Source organism: Alligator mississippiensis, chromosome 2, assembly GCF_030867095.1.
Source record: "Alligator mississippiensis isolate rAllMis1 chromosome 2, rAllMis1, whole genome shotgun sequence".
NCBI classification, from domain to species: Eukaryota; Metazoa; Chordata; order Crocodylia; family Alligatoridae; genus Alligator; species Alligator mississippiensis.
In genome coordinates, this window is record NC_081825.1 from 7,006,741 (window position 1) to 7,026,906 (window position 20,166).

The following is a 20,166-nucleotide window of genomic DNA, read 5'->3' on the forward strand; positions in this document are numbered from 1 at the left end:
TAAGAGTTGAGGAGCAACTCGGCTTAATGCCTCTCCTGGGGTTGGATGGGACCTCCCGTGGTCCTCGGTGCAAGTCAGGACCGCCTAGGTTGACTCTATCCTTGCTTGCTGCTCTTCAGATAGCGGAGGATAACTCTGCATGCATATCCACAAGCATTTCTAACCCATAAGGGAGCTGAACACCGTGATGACTGATCTTATTGGACTGGAATACCCCAAAACCAAAATCTCCCATTGGCCCATGTTTGGTTGTCCTTTAACTGCCAAAGTCCCAAATGGTAAATGTTGGTTCAGTCTGCCTTGCAAAGAAATGTCCAGGCCACTCTCTTTTTAAATTTATTTTTTCATGATGTGGAAACACTTCGTAGGCTTGACCAACAGGCCATTGATTGGCATCGGCAGGTGGACTGTTTGCCAAAAGCAGCCACGTCCAGAGAGCACCGAGGAAGGAATAGATGTGATGCTGGGAGCGACTCGCAAACAAAGTAATGTAGCTTTGGTCTGGGAACTACCATGCTCTTGTCTGCTTTCGAGCAAGTTAAATTTAGTTTTCTTAAAGCCTGGACAGACTCGGTGAGTTGTGCCCAGACCCTGCCGAGCCCCCCGATTCTTGATGTCTTGCAAAATATGGCAGTCATTTGACTGCAGCCCAGCTTTAATAAGCTGTATCGGTCACGAAGCGAAGGCTGGAGCGTCTAAACCTGCAGGAGGAATTGAGCAGGTGGAATGTGTTATCTCACCTGAAAGTCATGTAGGGGCTTGGAGTGAATAAAGGCATTTCTTTTACTTCTCTAAAAGACCACCTCCATCAAATTTACTTTAACACCATATCGGGGTTCGGTTTTGACTTCGACTTCGCTGTCACCGACCCAAAAAGGTATAGTTTTGTTCTTGTTTGTTTGTTTGTTTGTTTGTTTCTTTAACCAAGGGAAAACTAACGCACGCAGACTATCCTGCTGTAAAAACATGGAATACAAACTTTCATTTCTACCCAGAACTTTTACAATCTCTTCTCCTGTGCCTGAAAACAGGGTGCTGGTGCCCAAAAGCTTGCCGTTTTAAATATTTTTTTTTTTTTTTTTTTTTTGCAAAAATCCACTTGGTCTAATAAAAGAGATCACCTCTACCACGAGTTCTGGTTCCTCTTGTGAAAAATAAGGGACTTTTATTTCAAGCTGACTGGTGGAGAGAAGAGTAAGCTTTTCTTTATAGGCGATAGCCGGATGTGTCGGATGCTCTGATGCTCCCGGCCAGTTAGTCTCGAAGGCACTACTTTGCTCTACCTTCTGCCTAAGGTAGCTGAGGCCCATTGCAGGTAGGTGACAAAGGGTTAATATGATCTCCCCACTGTGATAAATTGCAGGGTCTACACTGAAGATTTAAGTGGATTATTACCACCGTTTTCTTATCTTGGTGTAGGAGATCCCTGGGGTTTCCTTTCACGGATACAAAGGCAAGAGGACTACCTTCTTGCAGCATGTGAATAATGAATTTCTGTTCAGTCTTCTCATCCAGACATTAATCAGGCTGGTTTCTTAATTGATGAGGATGTGTAATTCGAGTTGACAAGTTTTGAAACCTCACCTTGTATCGTTTTGGGTTTCTCTGTATTTAATGCTCCTTTTTAGTTGAAAGGAAACTACGTGCATACTTCCAGGGCTCCGTCTCCGCACCTTTTAGCATTTACTTACGGTTGCTTATTGATTTCCAGACGCACGTTGGGAGGGTAAAATTAGTCCTATATGGATGCTTATGTTTTCTATCACTCGCGCCGTGTTGGATGCCTAAAAGGATCCAAATCCTTTCACCAGGGGCTGATTAACCTCAATGCACAATAAAGTCAAGGAGGTAGGCTACCTCGGCTGAGAGCTGAAACCTCAATTGGTGCAGCCATGTGGAGCGTTTTGTACCATTTGAAACCTTTCTAATATCTAAGTTTCAGCTGATTTGAGCCAGGACCTGTACAAATTTTAACTTGCATTATTGCCAGTCGCTGCCCGGCGCTGGCTGTTCCTATTCATAATGTGTTATCCATATGTAGTATTGCTATGGCCGTGCCCGGGAGGCTGCTCCAGTGGTGTCCTGTCTTGGTTAGCTGATACTTTGGGGATTTGCAGGTTGTCATCTCTAGGCAGAGAAATCGGCAGTCAGGGATTTCTTCACCTTTTCCTCTTTTTACCTGCAAGAACGTATACAAGCCCTCTTCCTCTGAACAGAGAAGGAAATCAAGGAGATGTTTTTGATCCAAGTTACCACCAGGTGTTTGTTGTTGTTTTTTTTTTTTTTTAATCCAAAATAATGTCCCAGGCTCCTTTTTTTAATTTTCTCCCATCATTGGGTCATTCTGCTGCTTTTTAGCAGTCTCCTTGGCTCCCACGTGCACCTACAAATAATCATCCCATCAACCATGTCTGGATCCTAGGGAAACCTCTAAGCTGGTGCTTAGGTTGGCATTAAAGTCTAATCCAGGGGTATCGACCTGCTTTTGGATGTGGCTCATGGAGCTATGGGGGTTTTGAGGGGTGTTCACGGAGGGGATGCTGGATGGCGGGAGGCTTCGCCCATGCCGCGTTGCAGCTGGGCAGTGGGGAGCTTTGCCCATGCCCTGCTGCTGCTGGGGGTGGGAAGAAGCTGCTTGGATCTTGGCTGCATCCGTGCAGCCCATCCCTGGCCCTAGCCCATCTTGCCTTGAGTTGGAGAGGGAGTTCCCCCCTCTCCCACCCCCGTGCTTCCCATCGTTTCAGACATTGCTGAACAAAGGGGCATGCAATTGTCCCCTCACTTGAATTGAAAGGAAAACTGTTCCCGGACAGAGATGCCCTATTTGTCCATCCACCCTCCTCCGCACGCATAGATCCCTTTAACAGCGTATTCTGCAAGGTAGCAAAAATACCATTTGCTCTTCAGAAGCAGGCAGGCATCCGAAAACTAACCCGAGATGCCCTCACAAATCAACTTTTTTTTTTCAAATGGAAAAGTTTAATCATAAGCACTTTTTCTCTAACTTTTCAGGGTGTTTATGCAGGTCACTTAAGCACCCCAATTTGCTAGTCGCTTCTGAAAATGTAAGAGGGAAGGGGTCTCTGCTTGGAGCCGTTTATCTCGATGTCTCGGACGTTTCTAAAACGAACCGTTTTTGAAGTTGCTCGTGGTGATGAGCGGGGATCCTGGTTTTCTCCGATTTAAAAAAAAAATCCCCACTTTTCGGTTATAAAAAGTAACCCCAAATCCACATTTTTCCATGATTAACATAAAACTCCACTAAATGCATATGCATATGTGAATGGTGTTTCATTTAACTCTCAGAAAAATGTGGATTTGGGGTTACTTTTTATAACCGAAAAGTAGGGATTTTTTTAAATCGGAGAAAACCAGGATCCCTGGCAATGAGGTTCCGACGTCAGCAGAAATCCAGCCAGATCTTGGAAGCGGAGAACAAGTGCATGGCGATGGAAAAAATACCCATGCAAATCCATCTGAATTGACACAGTCGTGGAAAAGCACAGCTGGAAGGGACCGCGGGAGATCTGGTCCAGCCCCCTGATCAAGGCAGGATCATTCCCATCTCAACGACTGGCGTTCGTTGCTCTGAATTGCTCATAAACTTCGAAGGACGAGCAATCACGTAAATGAAACCGCTTAGCGGTGAATGGCTCTTGGATGACCTGAAAAGGAGACGCTCCCCGCATTCATTTTAATTGGAAACCCAGTATCTCTTAACGTGGGCAGACTCTCCAGCATCGTTAAAGAGGCGCCGTCACAAAGCCCTGTAAAATCAGGCTTGCAGACGACCTGTTCCAGTTGGGTGTCGCGTGTCGCTGTAAAAAGCGGCGTGCTCGTTTTTGAACAAAACGAGGAAACGCGATACGTCACGAGCAAAATTTTTTTTCTGGCGGGGAAACTATTTACTGACCAGAAATTGTTAAGTTCAGTTTAAAGGCCTGCAGTAAACTTGCCATTGTGCTTTGTTGAACGTGCAAATGTGGGAGTTGGTTAGACGGAGCCGTGTGTTGCATCCGATACGGGGTCCCTGGTTGGAGAACGTCCGTCGTCTCGGCGAGACGCTGGCAGCAGAACATTTCTTACCAAGCTTTTGAAGTATCCAGAGAATGTGTTTTATTTGTGATTCAACAATATCACAGGGCTCAGGGGAGTTTAGCAATAAAGTTTAAATAAATAAATAAATAAATAGAAGTTAAAAATGGTTGGTTTAAGGGAACTGAGGCATGTTTCCCTGAGGGATTTAATAATAGAAGATAGCAGGATGGTTTTTTTTGTCTTCCCTTTATTTAGATGCGAAGAACAGAAATGATAAAAATGCAAGAAATCGGGAAATACAAACAGTGTTTGCCATCTCCCGGCGAGGCTTGACCGATTCATCTTTTCGTTTTTTATTTTTATTTTTTTTGAGCCTAGGAATCTTAAATGGCAATATGTTACAATTTCCTACCTGAGCAGCAGTGCCAGGAATTGAACAATAGCATTTTTATTTTTATTTTATTTTATTTTATTTTACTTTATTTTTAAACCTCTCGTGTGCCAGCCCTGAGTCCTGGAAAGGTGTCTAGCCAAATGTGGGACCTTATTGCTAATTTGGCATCTTCTAAAACGAAAGCGTGCATATTTCACATTGCCAAGTAATCCATTTTTGCTCTGGAAATGATCCGTTTTTTGCACGTGTGATTTGAATGCATGGCGAGGGGCAGGAGGTGCGGTTTGGGGAGACAAATGAAGGGCTGAATAAGCAGCTGCATAGTAATACTCAACGCTGCTTTTTCAAGTGAATGTCCCTTGTCTATAGATACACTGTAAGGAGGAAGTTAAATTGGTTGCACATGTGTTTTGCTTAAAACCCTACCCTTGGTCAACAGAGTATACCCCTGCTCTAGATGGGCACATTCAGGTATGCTTCACCCAATTTCTTGCACACGTCAAACTAGAAATGCTGTTGAACAGCTGTTCCTTGGACAGGCTCTCTGTCCACCCTTGAGATGAGCCGTGGTCGGGGAATATCCCGGGAGTGGTTTCTTCCTCATGTTTGCAGGCTCAGTGCGTGTGGGGACATGAAGCATGCTTAGAAGACCGTGCCAGGGGACATAGTTATATACCTGCCCGGAAACGCTGAAAAAATAAGGAGTCAATAAGCTGTAAAAACAACATGATTTGGATGATGAATAAAGGGGAGGCAGATTGTTTGTTTTTTGTGTGTGTGTAGTGACCAAAGAAATGCAAAGTGCTACTCATCACTCCTTGACCAATTATTGATGTGAAAAAAAGGTTTCCCATTTTATATAGTGCTGGGTCGATGCGTATTTTCTTTACACGCTGAATTAGGCCACTGGATTGAAACGCCATATCGGACACACTGAGACGTGCACAGCCTTGTCTTCAGTGCATAGTTTTATTAATATTGCTTACAAACCAGCTTCCCCCCCCCAAGGACTGCTGTGCCAAAGACACAGGCATGGTGTCTGTCTTGTCCTTTTATGTCAGGTATCCAGGTTGTAACCATATTGATCTAGAGGCAAAAGGAATCAAAACCTGTGCAAGAGGTGTGATTTATTAGACCAACTAAATATTTGCAACCAAATTATTGTATTTACCTGCAGGCCTTTGGGCATGCTCGCCCTTCATTAGGTGTAGAAGAGAGCCGAGACTGTAAAAGTTCTCCTAGGTATTTCTGCTTCTATTTCTAAGCTTGCAGTGGCCTGTTTCTGCCTAGGAGAACCTGAATACCTGCCATAATGGACAAGACACAGACCCCATGCACAGCAGTCCATGGAAAGAAAGTTGGTTTCCAAGCAATATTAATACAACTATAAACTAAAGACAAGGCTGTGCACATTCTAGTTCGATTGATCTGGAGTTTCAACTCAGTGGCCTGTTTCTACCTAGGAGGACTTACAATCTCTACTCTTTCCTATGCCTGATGAAGGGTGTGTGCGCCCGCAAGCTTGAAGATAAATACAACAATTTATTTGCAAATATCTAGTTGACCTAATAAAAGATTATCACCTCTTCCTTGAGTTGTTTTTTTATTCGTTTTGTCCATTATATAACCATAAAATATTACATAGCACCTATAAGTAGGCTACTTGCTAGACAAATGCAGTTTTATAATTTTTAGTGGGGAAAACTGTGTTGGTTAGTTAGGGGTGCGAGGGGTAGATGTGTTTTAAAAGCGAGTCTGGATAACAGAAAAGTAGAAATGGGGCCTTGAAGACCACGATGGTAGAAGATGATGGTTTCATCTGGGTACGTGCATGTTTGGGTTCTGCACTCAAGAGATATTGTGGAATCGGTGGCAAAACTCCCATTTGGGGAGGGCGTGTGCACGCACCCTAGGTGAAATACGTGGCCTTATTGGCATGTCAAGACGACGGAGTATTATTTTAGCTTTTTTGGAGGGCATCGGTGATTTTGGGTGGAGACAAATCCCAGTGGAATTGGTCAAAGGCTTCTGTTGGTCATCAGACATTTGGCATGGGTCTTGGTAAAGAGAGAGTGGTGATATGGGAGATGGATACCTCATCCATGCGCCTTGTGTGCAGGAGCTTGCGAAAAAGGTTTAGAAGATGTTTTATGGGGGGAAATGAAGCCAAGAGGAGGGAAGGAGGTTTTATTAGGGTTGTGGGAAATGCTACATCTTGTATCGCACTTCTTCTTTGCCTGAGAGGGCATTGGAAAGTGGGGAGAAGGGCAACCAAATCCAAACGCCACGGCAAATTTTACAGATAAATATTTAACTGTTCATTTTGCAATAGGATGCTTAGTTTGTTTTAATTTTGAACCTCTCCCTACCTTTCTGTCTCTTGCCGGGGATGTTCAGAGAAGACGTTACAAAAAAGGATGTATCAAGTTGTGTTTTGTTTCTCTTTCTTACCGTGATAGTTTGATCCGTGAGCAGCGTATTTGCATCTAATTTACTTGTTCAGGCAGGTGGCGAGGGCGTGTGCGCATAAAAGAAGAACTGAGCTGATTGAGAAGCATCGGAAAAAAATCCTAGGGCCAGAAGGGGACCTGAAGAAATCATATAACCAAGTTCCCTTGCTCAAAGGCAGGACCCCGTATACTTGGGCCATCCCGAAAAGATGTTTGTCCAGCCTACTCTTAAAAATCTCCTGTTTTCACAACCTTCTTTGGTAGTCTGGTCCAATCCTTAATGACACGTCCCAGTGAGCATTTCGTAACACGTAGCCTAAATCTCCGTTGCCCTAAATTACTCCCTTCCTGCCTTCAGTACTCGCTGAGAGTTGATCTTAAACATACTTGAAGACTGGAACCATGTTTCCCGTCTGTCTTCTCTCTTTCTAGACTAAACAAACCCAACTATGGCAACGGTTGTGCTGAATGGTCCTTCTGGCAGCTCTTTCAATTCCACGAATACCACGCATAGGTTTGGAGGGTGGGGGAGAAAAACCGAGACCTGTACGTTGTTTAGCATCTTGAACAAAATTGGCCAAAATAGCTAGATGCAGGGTGTGCGCATTTTGGACAGCAGAACATCAAAAAATGTGTTGATCCTTTTCAGCATGGACCGAAAAGATGGGATCCTGGGTCTGCAAACATTTTGATGCTGGTTCTTAACTTTAAGCACGTGCATAGTCCCACGGGGGTGGGGGGAGTGTATGAGGGATTGGGCCCGTTTATAGAGATTTGCACAGAGTACCTCTGGGTCCATGGCCTCCGAAGTGCATGACAAATGTTGGGATATGCGATAAGAAGTTCAGCTTGGGCGGTAGATATGGAGCAATCTCTTTGAATAGCTGCTACCCCATTGAAACCACAGGACGCCTTTACATGCAGAGAATGTAATTGCCAGGATTGGAAGTTGGCCAGGATGCATCAGGGTGAACGCCCGACTTTTTTTTCAAAACGTGCCGTCAAATCTCTAATTACAAGGTTAAGACCTCTGCTTTATGACTCATCTGATGGGAGGGGGGGGAAAACCCCAGCATTGCCAACGTAATAGTGCCCCAGGCAACAAGCCCAAGCACGGGCTCGTTAATGACTTGGAGGAAGTGGTGCCACCTAACGAGAGGTTGGTGCTGACTGAAGTACCCTGGGTTTCTTCTAATCGAGGAGAAAATCTAATTTTGGGGCCATGGCCCTGCTTTTAGTCCTTTGGGGCCACGGCCCTACTTCAGTTGCGATGGACTCGGTCAAGCTGAACTGCTGCAGAGAGGGGAGGCACTTTCAGTGAGGACTGTAGTAGACTCCAAGAATCCATTTTCCAGGGTTATATTCATGTTTGTGTGCACTTGATTTAAAATGAAAGGAAATGCATCTGTTCTGGGTGCCAGGGGAGTATAACCATGTTGTTGGAGGCTGATAATGGAAGTCTAATGAGTATAAGTGGGGAGAGCAATGCGTAGGCTAAAGAGCTCGAACAAGAGAACTCCTTGGGTTAAGAAGTCTTGTGAAAATACCATGTGGCTTGTGTGTTTTGATTTAATTTTAACGAACCGAAAAACTTACAGAGCCTAAAAATCCTTTCTTCCTTAAAAGCATCAGCTTGCAAATGGTCAGGGTCCTTCATACGCTAACTTTGAGCTCGCTGCAGATTTGAGAATCCCTTTGCTATTTTGTACTCCAGGCTTTCCTAAAGGTGTATTTTTTAGGTGACCTTTGCTGAAAAGTTGATTCTGTCCATTGCTTTACTTCAGTTGTCAGCATTGTTTTCTGGCGCTGGGCTGGAATGGCCCAGCAATGGACCAAGATGGGCCAGTTCTAGGATCTCACCGCTGCCACCATTTCTTCCTGCTAGTTGGGTGTGGCAAAAGCTTCCCACCACCTAATGCCGCTCAAGGCCACTAAGCTTTGCAGGCTGGAGCTATTCCAGCCTGTAGGACATAAGTTGCAGATCCCTTCTCTAGTTGATAGAGGTTCTCAAACTGTGGTGTGCAGACCACCCCGGTCCACCAGCTCCATTCAGGTGGTCCGCGGAAAGGTGACCTAAGGCTAAAGCTGACGAACATTACACCTGACTTCCCAGAACTTTGCTTAAAAAAGCAGGCACAACCATCACATTAGAAAGGTAAGACTGCTGATATTAAAATACAAGTTGTGTGCTTTGATTGATAGAACAAAAAAAAGTGTAAGTAGTTCACCAAGACCCTCAGCAATTTGTAAGTGGTCCGTGGGGAAAAAAAAAAAGTTTGCGAACCACTGCCTTAAATCTAGATTATCCTTTGATAGTTTATTGACCTAAAGTGCAAGCTCTCGCCTTCTACTTCCCTTCCACCCTTTCCAATGAAAGAAAATAATGCATATTTGGGCAACAGGCTCCTTGCTCCTCCAGCTTGTCGTTCCTCTCTGCATATTTTAAATGAAGCAGTCCGTCGTTTTTGTTTCGTCCCAGACTAACTTCTGACTCCTGCTTTTTAGCTTAGTATCATTAAATTAGCCACAATCCAATGCACTCACTCAAGAACAAATGCAGCCTGCATTATCAGGTGCCACTGCTGAATGCATCTGAGACTTCAATGCAGGGTGCAAGTCAAAATGAGTCTGAGCAATAAAACAGTATTAACTGCACAGTTTTTGTAGGCATAACTTTCTGCCACCTGAAATCTGGCCCCAAGGGTGGCTGCAACTGATGTCAGTGCATACGCTGAATCCAAGCAAGGAGGGTCTGCTTCTGACTGTGCTAAATAATCGCTGGTGCCTGGGTCCGTGACTAAACCAGCGCTGTTTGCATTTATCTTTCATGCTTGGAAAAATTTGCTTCTCTGCTTCTTGACTTGTTTTTTGAACAGTTGATACCAAGTGCAAACTTTGGGTTTTCTCAGCAGTGTGCCGTTGTCGTGCAAAGGGTAGTTTAGGGATAAGTGTTTTCGAAGATCTCCGTTCCATTACCTTGTCAAGAGGAGGCTTCTGCTTGGGTCCGTCCCTAGCATGGAGCGACCTTGAAATGCCAAACCCAGCAACTTGCAAAATGTTTCAGTGTAGTGGATTTAAAAACTAGATCTAATCCATGTGATGGGATTTACACACAGGCAGGTAATAGTGAGGAGCTAGATGCATCCTCCCTTAATGGATGGAAGAGGTAGTTAGCTATGTTAGTCCGAAGCCAGGCACATGGCAGGGCAAGGCAGCGCCTTGCTAGGTCATAGACTTGGTGGCTACAAAACCATATACCCTACTGAGCCAGTCAAAGTTGCTGAGGTCCTGCCTTCTGCCCAAGTTGATGGGAGGTTACCAGCAGTTTAGTATTAGAGGGAAATGTCACATGGAGTGGACTCGAAGAGCAGCCGCAGTCCTGTTTTTATGTGTTGTGCAGGAGCCCACTCCTGGTGCAATGAGCCCAGAGACCGCTGCATGTAAGCACCACCTTCTTCCATTGCGTTCTTCTTCTGTGGATCCTTGTTGGAACAAATGCGGCTACGGCTAGGTTTAGGAAGCAGACCAGGAAGGATGAGTATTTTAGGTTTATGTGGGGTGGACATTTGTTTAGGTGCAACCAAGAGAGATGATGCACTCAACCTTTAAGGTTCCCGTAGACCAGGGGTTGGCAAACCCACGGCCTACGGGCCAGATCCAGATCTGTGGGCCTGTTGGATCTGGCCAATAGACCGTGGGCTCTGGCTGTGGGTGGTCTTCCCAGGCTGCCACAGGGACAAGTGGTGGCAGCAGTCGGACCCTAGCACCCGCCTGCCCATCTGCCTCTGACCCAGGGTGGGTCGCTCTGTCCCACAGCCAGAAAAGGTTGCCTGTCCTTGCCCAAGACCCGAATGACCACGAATGCACCAAAGCATGTAGTTGTGTCGCCTTGTACACCCTGGATTCCACTGTTGCCTTTCATTTTAATAGGACCATCCCTTGGTAGACTCTTGTATTAATGTTTGCACACGTGTTCCTTCAGATTTGACAAGTTGCATTGATGCATTTTGGCTTGTAGACACTTCTAGTACTGGCATCTTGGGCTGGAATCATTAAATGAACACAGAGTATTTGAAGTGCGTGCATGTGTGAATTTGCAGGGGCTGGTGACCATATTGACCTTTAACATTTCCTGGAAAGTGCAACAAGCAGAAGGTTAAATTTGTCACTAATGAAATAAATCCTTCACGTTTGTAGTAATTTTCTTGTTCTTGTTCTCTCTCTTGCATACTGCAGTTACAATGATCTTATCGAGTAAGCAAATGCAGTCAGCATCCCTGTGATCTTCTTCCACTTGAACTTAACCTTTATTCTTTCTCCTCTTTCTAGAAAGCCCACCAGCAGCGATGTCCAGAAATGGGTACTTTTTTGAAGAGACTGGCAAGTATTTTTTTTTCCCTGTTTTTCTCATAACTCGCATATTAACACATCAGTCGCATATCAGTTCACATGTCGACTTTCAGAGGGACTTCTTGTAAGAGAGATTAATGATTGAAGTGAGGCTTTATACTTAATGATTTGAGTTTAAGCAGTGGTTTTTTTGTGGGGGAAAGGAGTGCAAATTTGCACTAGTTGGTATAACTGAAAACGTGTAGATGTGATACTCAATAGAAACTTCATGTGATATATTCGGTACATTTTTGTTTTCAACTGGGGGAGCACCAACTATGTACTATAAGCTGAACTAACTATATAGAAATTATGTATGTGATGTATATAATCAGTAGTGTGAATATTATATACCCAAACAATGTTCTAGCTCAATGCATTTACATCTTTATCTTATGTTTGCAGTAGTTATTTGCTACGTTCTGGTGGTTTTTCCCATGGGATCAAGGTTTCCCCATAGGATACCCCTTAATAGGTTTCCCCATAGGATCAGGCCTTTAATAAGATGTCAATAATAGGTCAAGTTTATTATTGACCTATAATAGTAGGTCTTGACCTATTATTGACTTCTTATTACAATGTCTTCAGAGTTTAGGCCTTGACATACCTGAGTTGAATACAAGTTTCATGTTTAAAGTAAACATTAATTTTTTTTTAATGAAAAATATATTTTAAAATCTAAAAACAAAAACAAAACCAAACCACATTTTAACCTATCTTTATCAACCCTGCAGGGGTTAATTTGGAGGATCTCTTAGAAATGAAAAGAACATTTTAATCTGTATCTCTGAAGCCATATTTGACCCTAGGCTTGTATGAGCGGGCTTTTCGTCAGCCTATTACTAGAAACAGGCCCTACAATTAAATTGTGTAGATGTCACCAATACCTCAAAGTGGAAGGGCATCAATCGCACTCGCTGTCAGCGCTCATCATCGTGGGTGGTTCTTACTCGGCTTGTTTTTCAGGTTTTTTTCAAGGCAGTGTTTGGTTTTTTTTTCCCTTGTGGAGCTTGGCCACTGTATTGTGTTAGGAGCTGGAATCGGCATGGGATTAAGTTTGTATGAGGAAAGCCCTCACCCAGAGCTCCAGGCGAATGCCTAGGTAATCGGTGTTTGGGTCGCCCTTAGGTGTAGGGTGTCGTAGAGGATTGTTCTTTGCTATCAAAGTAAGTCAGGACAGATGGAAATGAGCATTTTGAGCTCTGCAGAAAAGGACCTGGGGGGACAGTGGGCAATAAGCTGGATAGGAGCCAGCAGTGTGCCCTTGGTGCCAAGAAGGCCAACGACATCCTGGGCTGCATTGGTAGGAGCGCTGCCAGCAGATGGAGGGCAGTGATTCTTCCCTCTGCAGCACTGGGGAGGCCACATCTGGAGTCCTGTGTCCAGCTGTGGGCCCCCACTACGGAAAGGATGTGGACACGTTGGAGAGAGTCCAGTGGAGGGCAGTGAAAATGGTTTGGGGGCTGGGGGACGTGACTGGTGAGGAGAGGCTGAGGGAACCAGGCTTACTTAGCTTGCTGAAGAGAAGACCGAGGGGGATTGAATAGCAGCCTTCACCTCCCTGCAGGGGGGTGCAAAGAGGACGGAGCTGGGCTGGTCTCAGTGGGGGCAGATGACAGAAGGAGCAATGGGCCCAAGCTGCAGCAAGGAAAGTTGAGGTTGCATATATTAGGAAAAGCGCTCTCACTAGGAGGGGAGTAAAGCACTGGAACAGGCTCCCCAGAGAGGTGGTGGCATCTCCATCCTTAGAGGTTTTTAAGACCTGGCTAGACAAAGCCTTGGCTGGGATGATGTAGTCGGGGCTGATCCTGCTTTGAGCAGGGGGTTGGACTAGATGTGACCTCCTGAGATCCCTTCCAACCCCTTTTTTTTCCCCGATGATTGTGTGCCCTGGTATGGAGCAGGCCGCATCATGTTCCAGCAGATAAACTCTCATTGGCACATAACAGTTGTCATGGCCAAAGCACCAGGAACATGAGCTGGTGGTGATGAGCTCTAGCATCCATTTTGTCTACTTCGTAGAAGCACTGAAAGCAGCTTGGTGCTGGGAAAAGAGCAGTCAGCCAGGGGACGACGATGACAAACCCAGCATCGCTTGGGACGTTCCATATCAACGCATCTCGATGACTTCTTTTGTCCTGGGAAGATGCAGTATTTGGAAGAGCCCTGGGGGTTTAAGTGGTTTTACTATATCCTTAAAAATGTTGTATTTTATTCAGGCTTGGTACCTGGCATGAAACACCTGGGTGCTTGAGCCTGAAGCTAAATGTATTGCAGGCCTTGATTGCAATTGTATTAGGATCCAGCTGGTATCAAAAATCTCGGCACAGTTTGACTTCCTCTTGGGGCATTTGACTCTCTTCCTATTGAAAACATTGCCTGGCTTCTTAGGAGGTATTTGATTCTCCTGTAGTTCATCTGTCCACACAGGATGTATGGTGCCTAACTTGCCCTGATCTTCTCTTGGATGTTTTCAGAAACTGGATAGGAAATAGAGCTGTCCCTTCCCCCTCGAACCCCAGGAACCCATGGCTGGAATAGATGCGTATTGGGATTATGTTTGCCCTTGTGCAGGCCGGGCCCCGCTCCCACCGCCGCGCGCGGGTCGGGAGGGGCAATCCGCGGCCCGTCTTTCGCGCACGCGGGCTGTGGCCAGCAGCCCGGGCACACGGGGTCGGAGAGAGCCGGCGGCGAACTAGAACTAGTCACAAACGCGTAGTGGTTGATTGAAAAGATTGTTTACTTACACCCAAAGATGGTATTGGTGTAGGCTGGACAGGTTTGCAGGCACAGCTCCCGCTTAGATCCTCGCTAGAGGACCACGACAAATCGATTGCTCCCACGGAGCTGTTTAGGCTCCGCAGGTCCGGTTCGGTTCCTTGCTTCGCCGGAGTTGTTTAAGCTCCGCGGGTTGGAAGTTTACAGGAAAGGGATACGTCTGGGATTGCGATCGGCGACGGGGAGAGGCTAGAAGCGAAAGCTCCGTGGGTTCGGTTATTAAGCCTCTATTGCCTGCTTAGGGGAGGCGCGTTGGGTCCGTGAGGGTCCGCAGAGCTTAGAGATCTTCACACAGACTCCTCCAGTATTTCTCTCTCCCCCTCCGACTTGGGCGGAAACTACCCAAGCCTTTTGTACGGCTAGCAAGCCAATAGCTAGCCGCCACGTGTGCCTACATTTGGAACTGGCCAATAATGTGGCGCGAATCCAAATACAAATGGCGGGAACTCCTTTGCAGCGTGCATCACTAGTATGCAAAAGAAACGCACCCTGCAAAGAAGCTGTAATCTGGTGGGAAATCCCCCGTTGCACCGGAGTTCTCTCCCGCAGCAGAGAACTCTACCGTGCAAAGAAAGCTACAAATTAGCGGGAAATAATTTAGCGGTGCCGAAGCGCGCGCACAAACAAAAACCACAACTTTGGGTTGTGATAGCCCTAAGCAGGATTCAGAATTGCTTAAGTTTAGATGAAACGATAGTAAGACGAATGCATAACTGAATGCATTGTGCTCAACCAAGTCGTCAATGGCTCAGCCTCTAATCGGGGAGCGGTATCAAGCAGGGTTCCCCCGCAGTCTGCTGTGGGTCTGGAATGATTTCATATCATTTGTTAATGATTTGGACAACGAGACTGAGCGCTCATGTTGCAAATTTCCTGATGAGACCAAACCAGGGGGAGCTGTGACCTTTTCTGGAAGGAAGGAAGGAGTCGGAGAAGTCTTGGCAGACTGGAGAAATGGTCTGAAATCAATCCAGTATCTTTCAACCAGGGCAAGTGCAATGTCCTGAGGCTCGATCTTGGGACAGAACAATTGCATGCACAAATACAGCTTGGGGAACGACTGGCTAGGCTGCCGTGCTGCATGAAGGACCTGGGTTCAAGTGTGCCACGGGCTAAACATGAGCCAACGGTATGCTCTTGTAGCAAAAAGGCCCGTAGTATACTGGGCTGTATTCATAGCAGCATTGGTCGCAAGTCGAAGGAAGCCATCCTTCCATTTTCCTTGGTGCTGGTGAAGCCTCACCTGAAACAGTTCTCAGTTTTAGGCATCGTATCTCAAGACTGAGGTGGGCGGATTGCTTTCTCTCTCTCGGGGTCGTTCCAACAAAAACGAATAGAGGTCTGGGAAGCGGGAGTTGCATGGAGGGACTGGAAAAACTAAGGGGGGATTTGATAAGTCACAGGGTTATGAAGGCGCTGTTCTCTGGGGCTGCATAGGACACGAAAAGGAGCAAGAGTCTCCAAATGCAGTGAGGGAAACGTTGTATATTAGGAAGACCCTTTTTCATTATAAGGGTGATTAAGTATTGCAGCACGCTGCCTAGAGATCTTGTGGGATCTTCATCCTTGGAGGCCTCCAAGAGTAGGTTAAACACGCGCTTGTTTGGGACGATCCTGCCTTGAGCACGGGCTGGACTGGATGACCGTCTGCTGTCCCTTCCAGCGGGACATGCCTATGACTCTTCTAGACATAATGCTGAAGATGCCAGAGAGGTGTTACCTGCTTCTCTTCCTTTTTCTAAACTGGTGACAAAAAAATGACATTTTCTTGTGGATGGTGCTGGTGTACTCAAATGGCTTCGGGCAAAGGAAAGGGTACATAGGACTCTTGCCTTTCCTGTCTGGATTTTTATACGGTCCGAGATTTTACTAACCCACTCGTACTACCTTGAGGCTATAGAGAGTTTAATTATTAGGTTGACGCAGCCAAAGCACCAGTTGAATCGTGGGGGCTGAACCGTCCTATGGGAATATCTTCCATCACAAAAGCAGTCAAATTGGGATCAGTCATTCAGGAGGACCTTGCTATCGGGTACAGTTGGCGCTTGCAGCAAAATGCAAGCGAGAGAGGGAGCCTGGAGATCTCTGCCTGTGAGTGTCTGGCTTTCAGCAGCGAGAAGAGGCTCGAGGGCTTTTATTGAGCCGTAAGGAGAGACGGGCTGCTTTCTAATGCAGGGAGAAAATTCAAGGCAACCTCGTGCTCTTTAGTAAAGCGTTTCACTTTAACCCCTTCTGTCCCCAAGGAAAAGTGCCCCTGCCCAGGTGTCAATCCTTGCTTGCGTAGCTAGGTTCAAAGATGCTGGATAAAGGATGCATCCAGAGCACCGCGGCTCCGGTGGTAGGAGCATATGCCAAGTAAAACGCAAGTGCGAGTGTTCATTTAAGCCATTTTCTCCAACAGCCCCAAACAGACTTTTTTTCAGTGTTGTTTTCGGAGGCATGTAGCCTGCCTACTCTTTTCCCAGCTGGGAGGAGACGGCAGGCGTCTCGTTTCCCCGTGGGTCCCTGGTCACCTTGGACGAAGGGGTCCCAAGTGTCTGTTTTGCACGATGCCAGTAAACAGTCTCCTCCTGAGTCCTCGGGGGATGCTCCTTAGTGCCACAACCCCAGGGCTGCTTCTCAGCAAGACTCTTGTTTCTCATACATTTTTTTTTTCTTTTTTCTTCCCCATGGTTTTGCTTGAATTGGTGCCATTACGGGCTGTCCGGGACGATTGTAACGGGAAAGGTGGTGGGTCGCGTCTTCCTTTGTTGTTAAACCTCCTGTCCTTTTCAGAGCCCAACGGTTGGCAAATCTGACCAAGTTTAATCCCTGCTGGAGGATGAGCTGCCCTTGAGCCTTTGACTTAAGTGAAGGGATTGCTGCATGCTTCCTACCTTGAGGGTAGCCCACCAAGAGCACTTGCCTAGCTCTCTACAAGCACTAACTTATATATCGCCCCATGAAGAAAGGAAGGGCCGATAGGGAAACCGGAGGTGCCCAGGAGTTCACCAGCTCTTCTGGTACCACCAAGAAATGCAACCGCAACCAAGGGACTAGTCCTGTGCTTTGAGGAAGCCTTACAGTCATTCCTGCAGGCCACTTCCTCCCATCTGCAGGTGGGATCTTTCCACTCAGGGGGTATTAAAGCACGAGCTTTTGTAAAGCAACCATTTCACAATATCACTGTTTATTGAACTGGTTTGGTTTTTTTGGAGCTGTGCCTCAATAAGCCATGCCCCAAATTAACAAGGTGGAGGCAGCCAACATTGCCCGCTGCTGCACCAGTAGTGTTTGCACCTCCTTTTTGGTGCTTTGAGTATATTGTGACTCTTCTGGAGAGCTGTACCTGAGTGTTTCTGTGGTTATATGCAGTGTTTTGGCTCTTTCTTAGCATTTTTTGGTTCCTCCACAGTTCTCCGTTCTGAAATGAGCTGCTGATGGCTTTGTTTTGGGTATAATAGAGCTCCCCTCTTTCCCCCCCCACCTATTTTCATGTCCTGCTGAATGCCCCATGCTTTCCTTACGCCTTATAATTAGGAGAGCCCTGTCTTGTTGGCCCACCGGATCTCAAAGGCATTGATAGCCTATTGCCAAGCAAAATATTTCCGGTCTTCCCTTCTTGCTGTGTTGGTATTAGCATGTTTAGCCACTTTGTAGCCGTGTAGCAAATGCTAATTAGGTTCACCTGGTAGAAAGCTTAAGTTGTGCTTGGATCTGGTAGATCTGTATTCCTTACCAATAAAAATTTTATTTTTCTAAGAGATGTTCTTCCAAGTCGAATGTCCATACGGCTCACTCAGCATGGGCCTAAATATCTTCCACCTCTTGTTCTGCTAAGCTGGAGAGAGGTTTCTCATTGCTTTCTGTAGCCATGTACTTCTGCGGTCACTTAAAAGAACCAAACAACCCCCTGCCCAAATCTTTTTGGAGGTCCTATAATACTACAATATAATTTAATGACCATTGCTGCCTCCTTTTTTCCTTTCCTTTTGCTGGGATGTGAATATTCTCTAACCCGGCAAAAAGCAACTTTGTGGGTCGACATTTGCCCACCGACGTTCTTTTAACCAGTGAGGAAAGCGTGCCTCTGGTCCTATGAAATCAGGATCCTTTCCAGAAATGTCTAGTCAAAGAATTTTGTGCAGATCAAATCCAAACCTGAAGCTTTTAATTAAAATCTTTGATTAAACTCGGCTCGGCAGTCAACGTTCAGAATAACTCATGACCCGATGCGGTCTTCCCACGGAGTATCTCCCGGTTCCTCTCGTTGCTAAAAGGTGCGCAGAAGTAAAGAAAACATTGATTGCAAGTGGATTTGCTTTAATAAGAATCGGTCTTAATAGCAAACACTTGGATTCTGTTACCCTAATTAACTTTTTAATTGACCAGGCAACTCTGCCGCTGCTTCTTTATTTTTATTAGCAGGGATGTCGGCTTTGCTCTTCTTTTGGGGGACTTTTAATCCCTCGCAATAAAAACTAACGTGCTTAAAGAGACCCGAAACATTGCATTGTTTCTGAACCTGGCTTAACTGGTACGACAGCCCGAGTTTCACTTTCCAGAGTGACTCTCTTATTACTGGGTTTCCTCTGACTACTTCCGTGGTCTTGCTGGCGCGGTGAATTCCCCTTCTGTTGGAGGGCCCTGAGGTCCCAGCCAGGCTGGGATATTTGGACATACTTTATCTATTTGTTACTGTTGGCTTTTGAGTTTGGTATGTGCGTCATGTTTTTTTTAAAATATAGTTTTATCTGTTCAGGAATTGTTTTACCGAACAATGAAGTTAATCCAAATGCCTGTCTGAAATGCATCCCTTCACAATGGGAATTGGAGTCCCCTTGGTACAATGCCCATTTTCCAGCAGGGAATGCACCATGACTGTTTGCGATGAACCACAAGCCGATCCGCGTCTCTCCTTACTGAATATCTTATTTCTAGGGCCTGCTTACCAGGAGGGCTGCAAGTTAAAATGGGATGTTTCTGCCTTGGCAATTTGTGGTGTAGAACTGAAATTTGGCACTGAATTTCAGAGAGGCTGGAAGGGACCTCGCGCGGTCATCGGGTCCAGCCCCCTGCCCAAGGGGCAGGAAGTCAGCTGGGGTCCGATGAGCCCAGCAAGGTGAGCATCCAAGCTTTTCTTGAAGGGTATCCAGAGTAGGTGCTTACACCACATTTGGGGGGAGCCTATTCCAGACTCTGGAGTCTCAGATGGTAAAGCAGCTTTTCCTTATGTCCAGGCTAAAATGGTCTTTTGCAATAGTTCCTCGAGAACTGGCTGTAAAATAGAGTGATGGGATTTATCCGAGCGATTTGGCTTTTCTTTTCTTCTTCTTTTTTTTTTGGGGGGGGGGGGTTTGTTTGTTTTTAAAGCAGATCATTTTTTTTCATTTGTTTTATATTATGACTGATGCACCTGGAAAGTTGATAATTGCATCTGGCTGCTTTTATGACAGAAGATGAACCAAAAGAAGACAAAATTATGCTTGTCCAGTAGCAAAGAAAGATGGCAACAGTAGGCTTGCAATGGTTTTCAACCTTTTTTTTCATTTGTGGCCCTCAAAAAAAAAAATTTGTAATGAGGGTGCAGACCCCTTTGACTTGCAAATGTAGGTTTTCACCTACTCTTGATTGATCATAGCCATCTTTTGGGGACCCCTTAGACAGTTTGGATCCCCAGGGGTTCTCCACTACAGGTTGGAAACCACTGTTTATAGTCCATTTTAAAGACTGACCTGCATTTTAAAATGTAGTGGACAAGATGGAAGATGATCCTTCCTCTACCCCCACACAAGCCAAGGAGAGTTGCTGGTTTAATCAACTTGTTTGGAATATTTTGGGAGCTCAGACAGTAAATTGGCTTCTTCCTTGTGGCGCACAGAGAGGGGAAGCTTGAAATAGTTGGCATACCATTTCTATGGGGTGGGTTTTTTTACTTTCTAGGCTCCAGTGGATAGATAGCTTATCAGGTAAGTACTTTATAAATGACACCCAAAACGTTCTTTCTTCTTGCTTTGGGAAGCCTGGAAGAGGTGAAGATTGGTCAGTATTAAACTCAATGTCTAGGTTGTCGATGTCCTTTTTCAGATCGCATGGTTATACCAGCCCAGCCACTGGGATTACCAGAGCAACTCGTAC

The 20,166-nt window shown here is 45.7% G+C and overlaps 1 protein-coding gene across 5 annotated transcripts in view; it reads left to right on the plus strand.

Moving 5' to 3' along the window:
* SLC4A11 (solute carrier family 4 member 11) overlaps nucleotides 1–20,166 on the plus strand; it is a 213,402-nt gene that overhangs the window by 77,888 nt on the left and 115,348 nt on the right. For 4 of the 5 annotated variants that reach the window (XM_059721424.1, XM_006276075.4, XM_059721426.1 and 1 more), the window contains one exon: nucleotides 11,212–11,262. The exons of the other annotated variant lie outside the window; for it this stretch is intronic. In XM_059721424.1, the coding sequence (XP_059577407.1) occupies nucleotides 11,212–11,262 (51 nt within the window). The remainder of the gene's footprint in view (nucleotides 1–11,211; nucleotides 11,263–20,166) is intronic. 5 annotated transcript variants of the gene reach the window in all.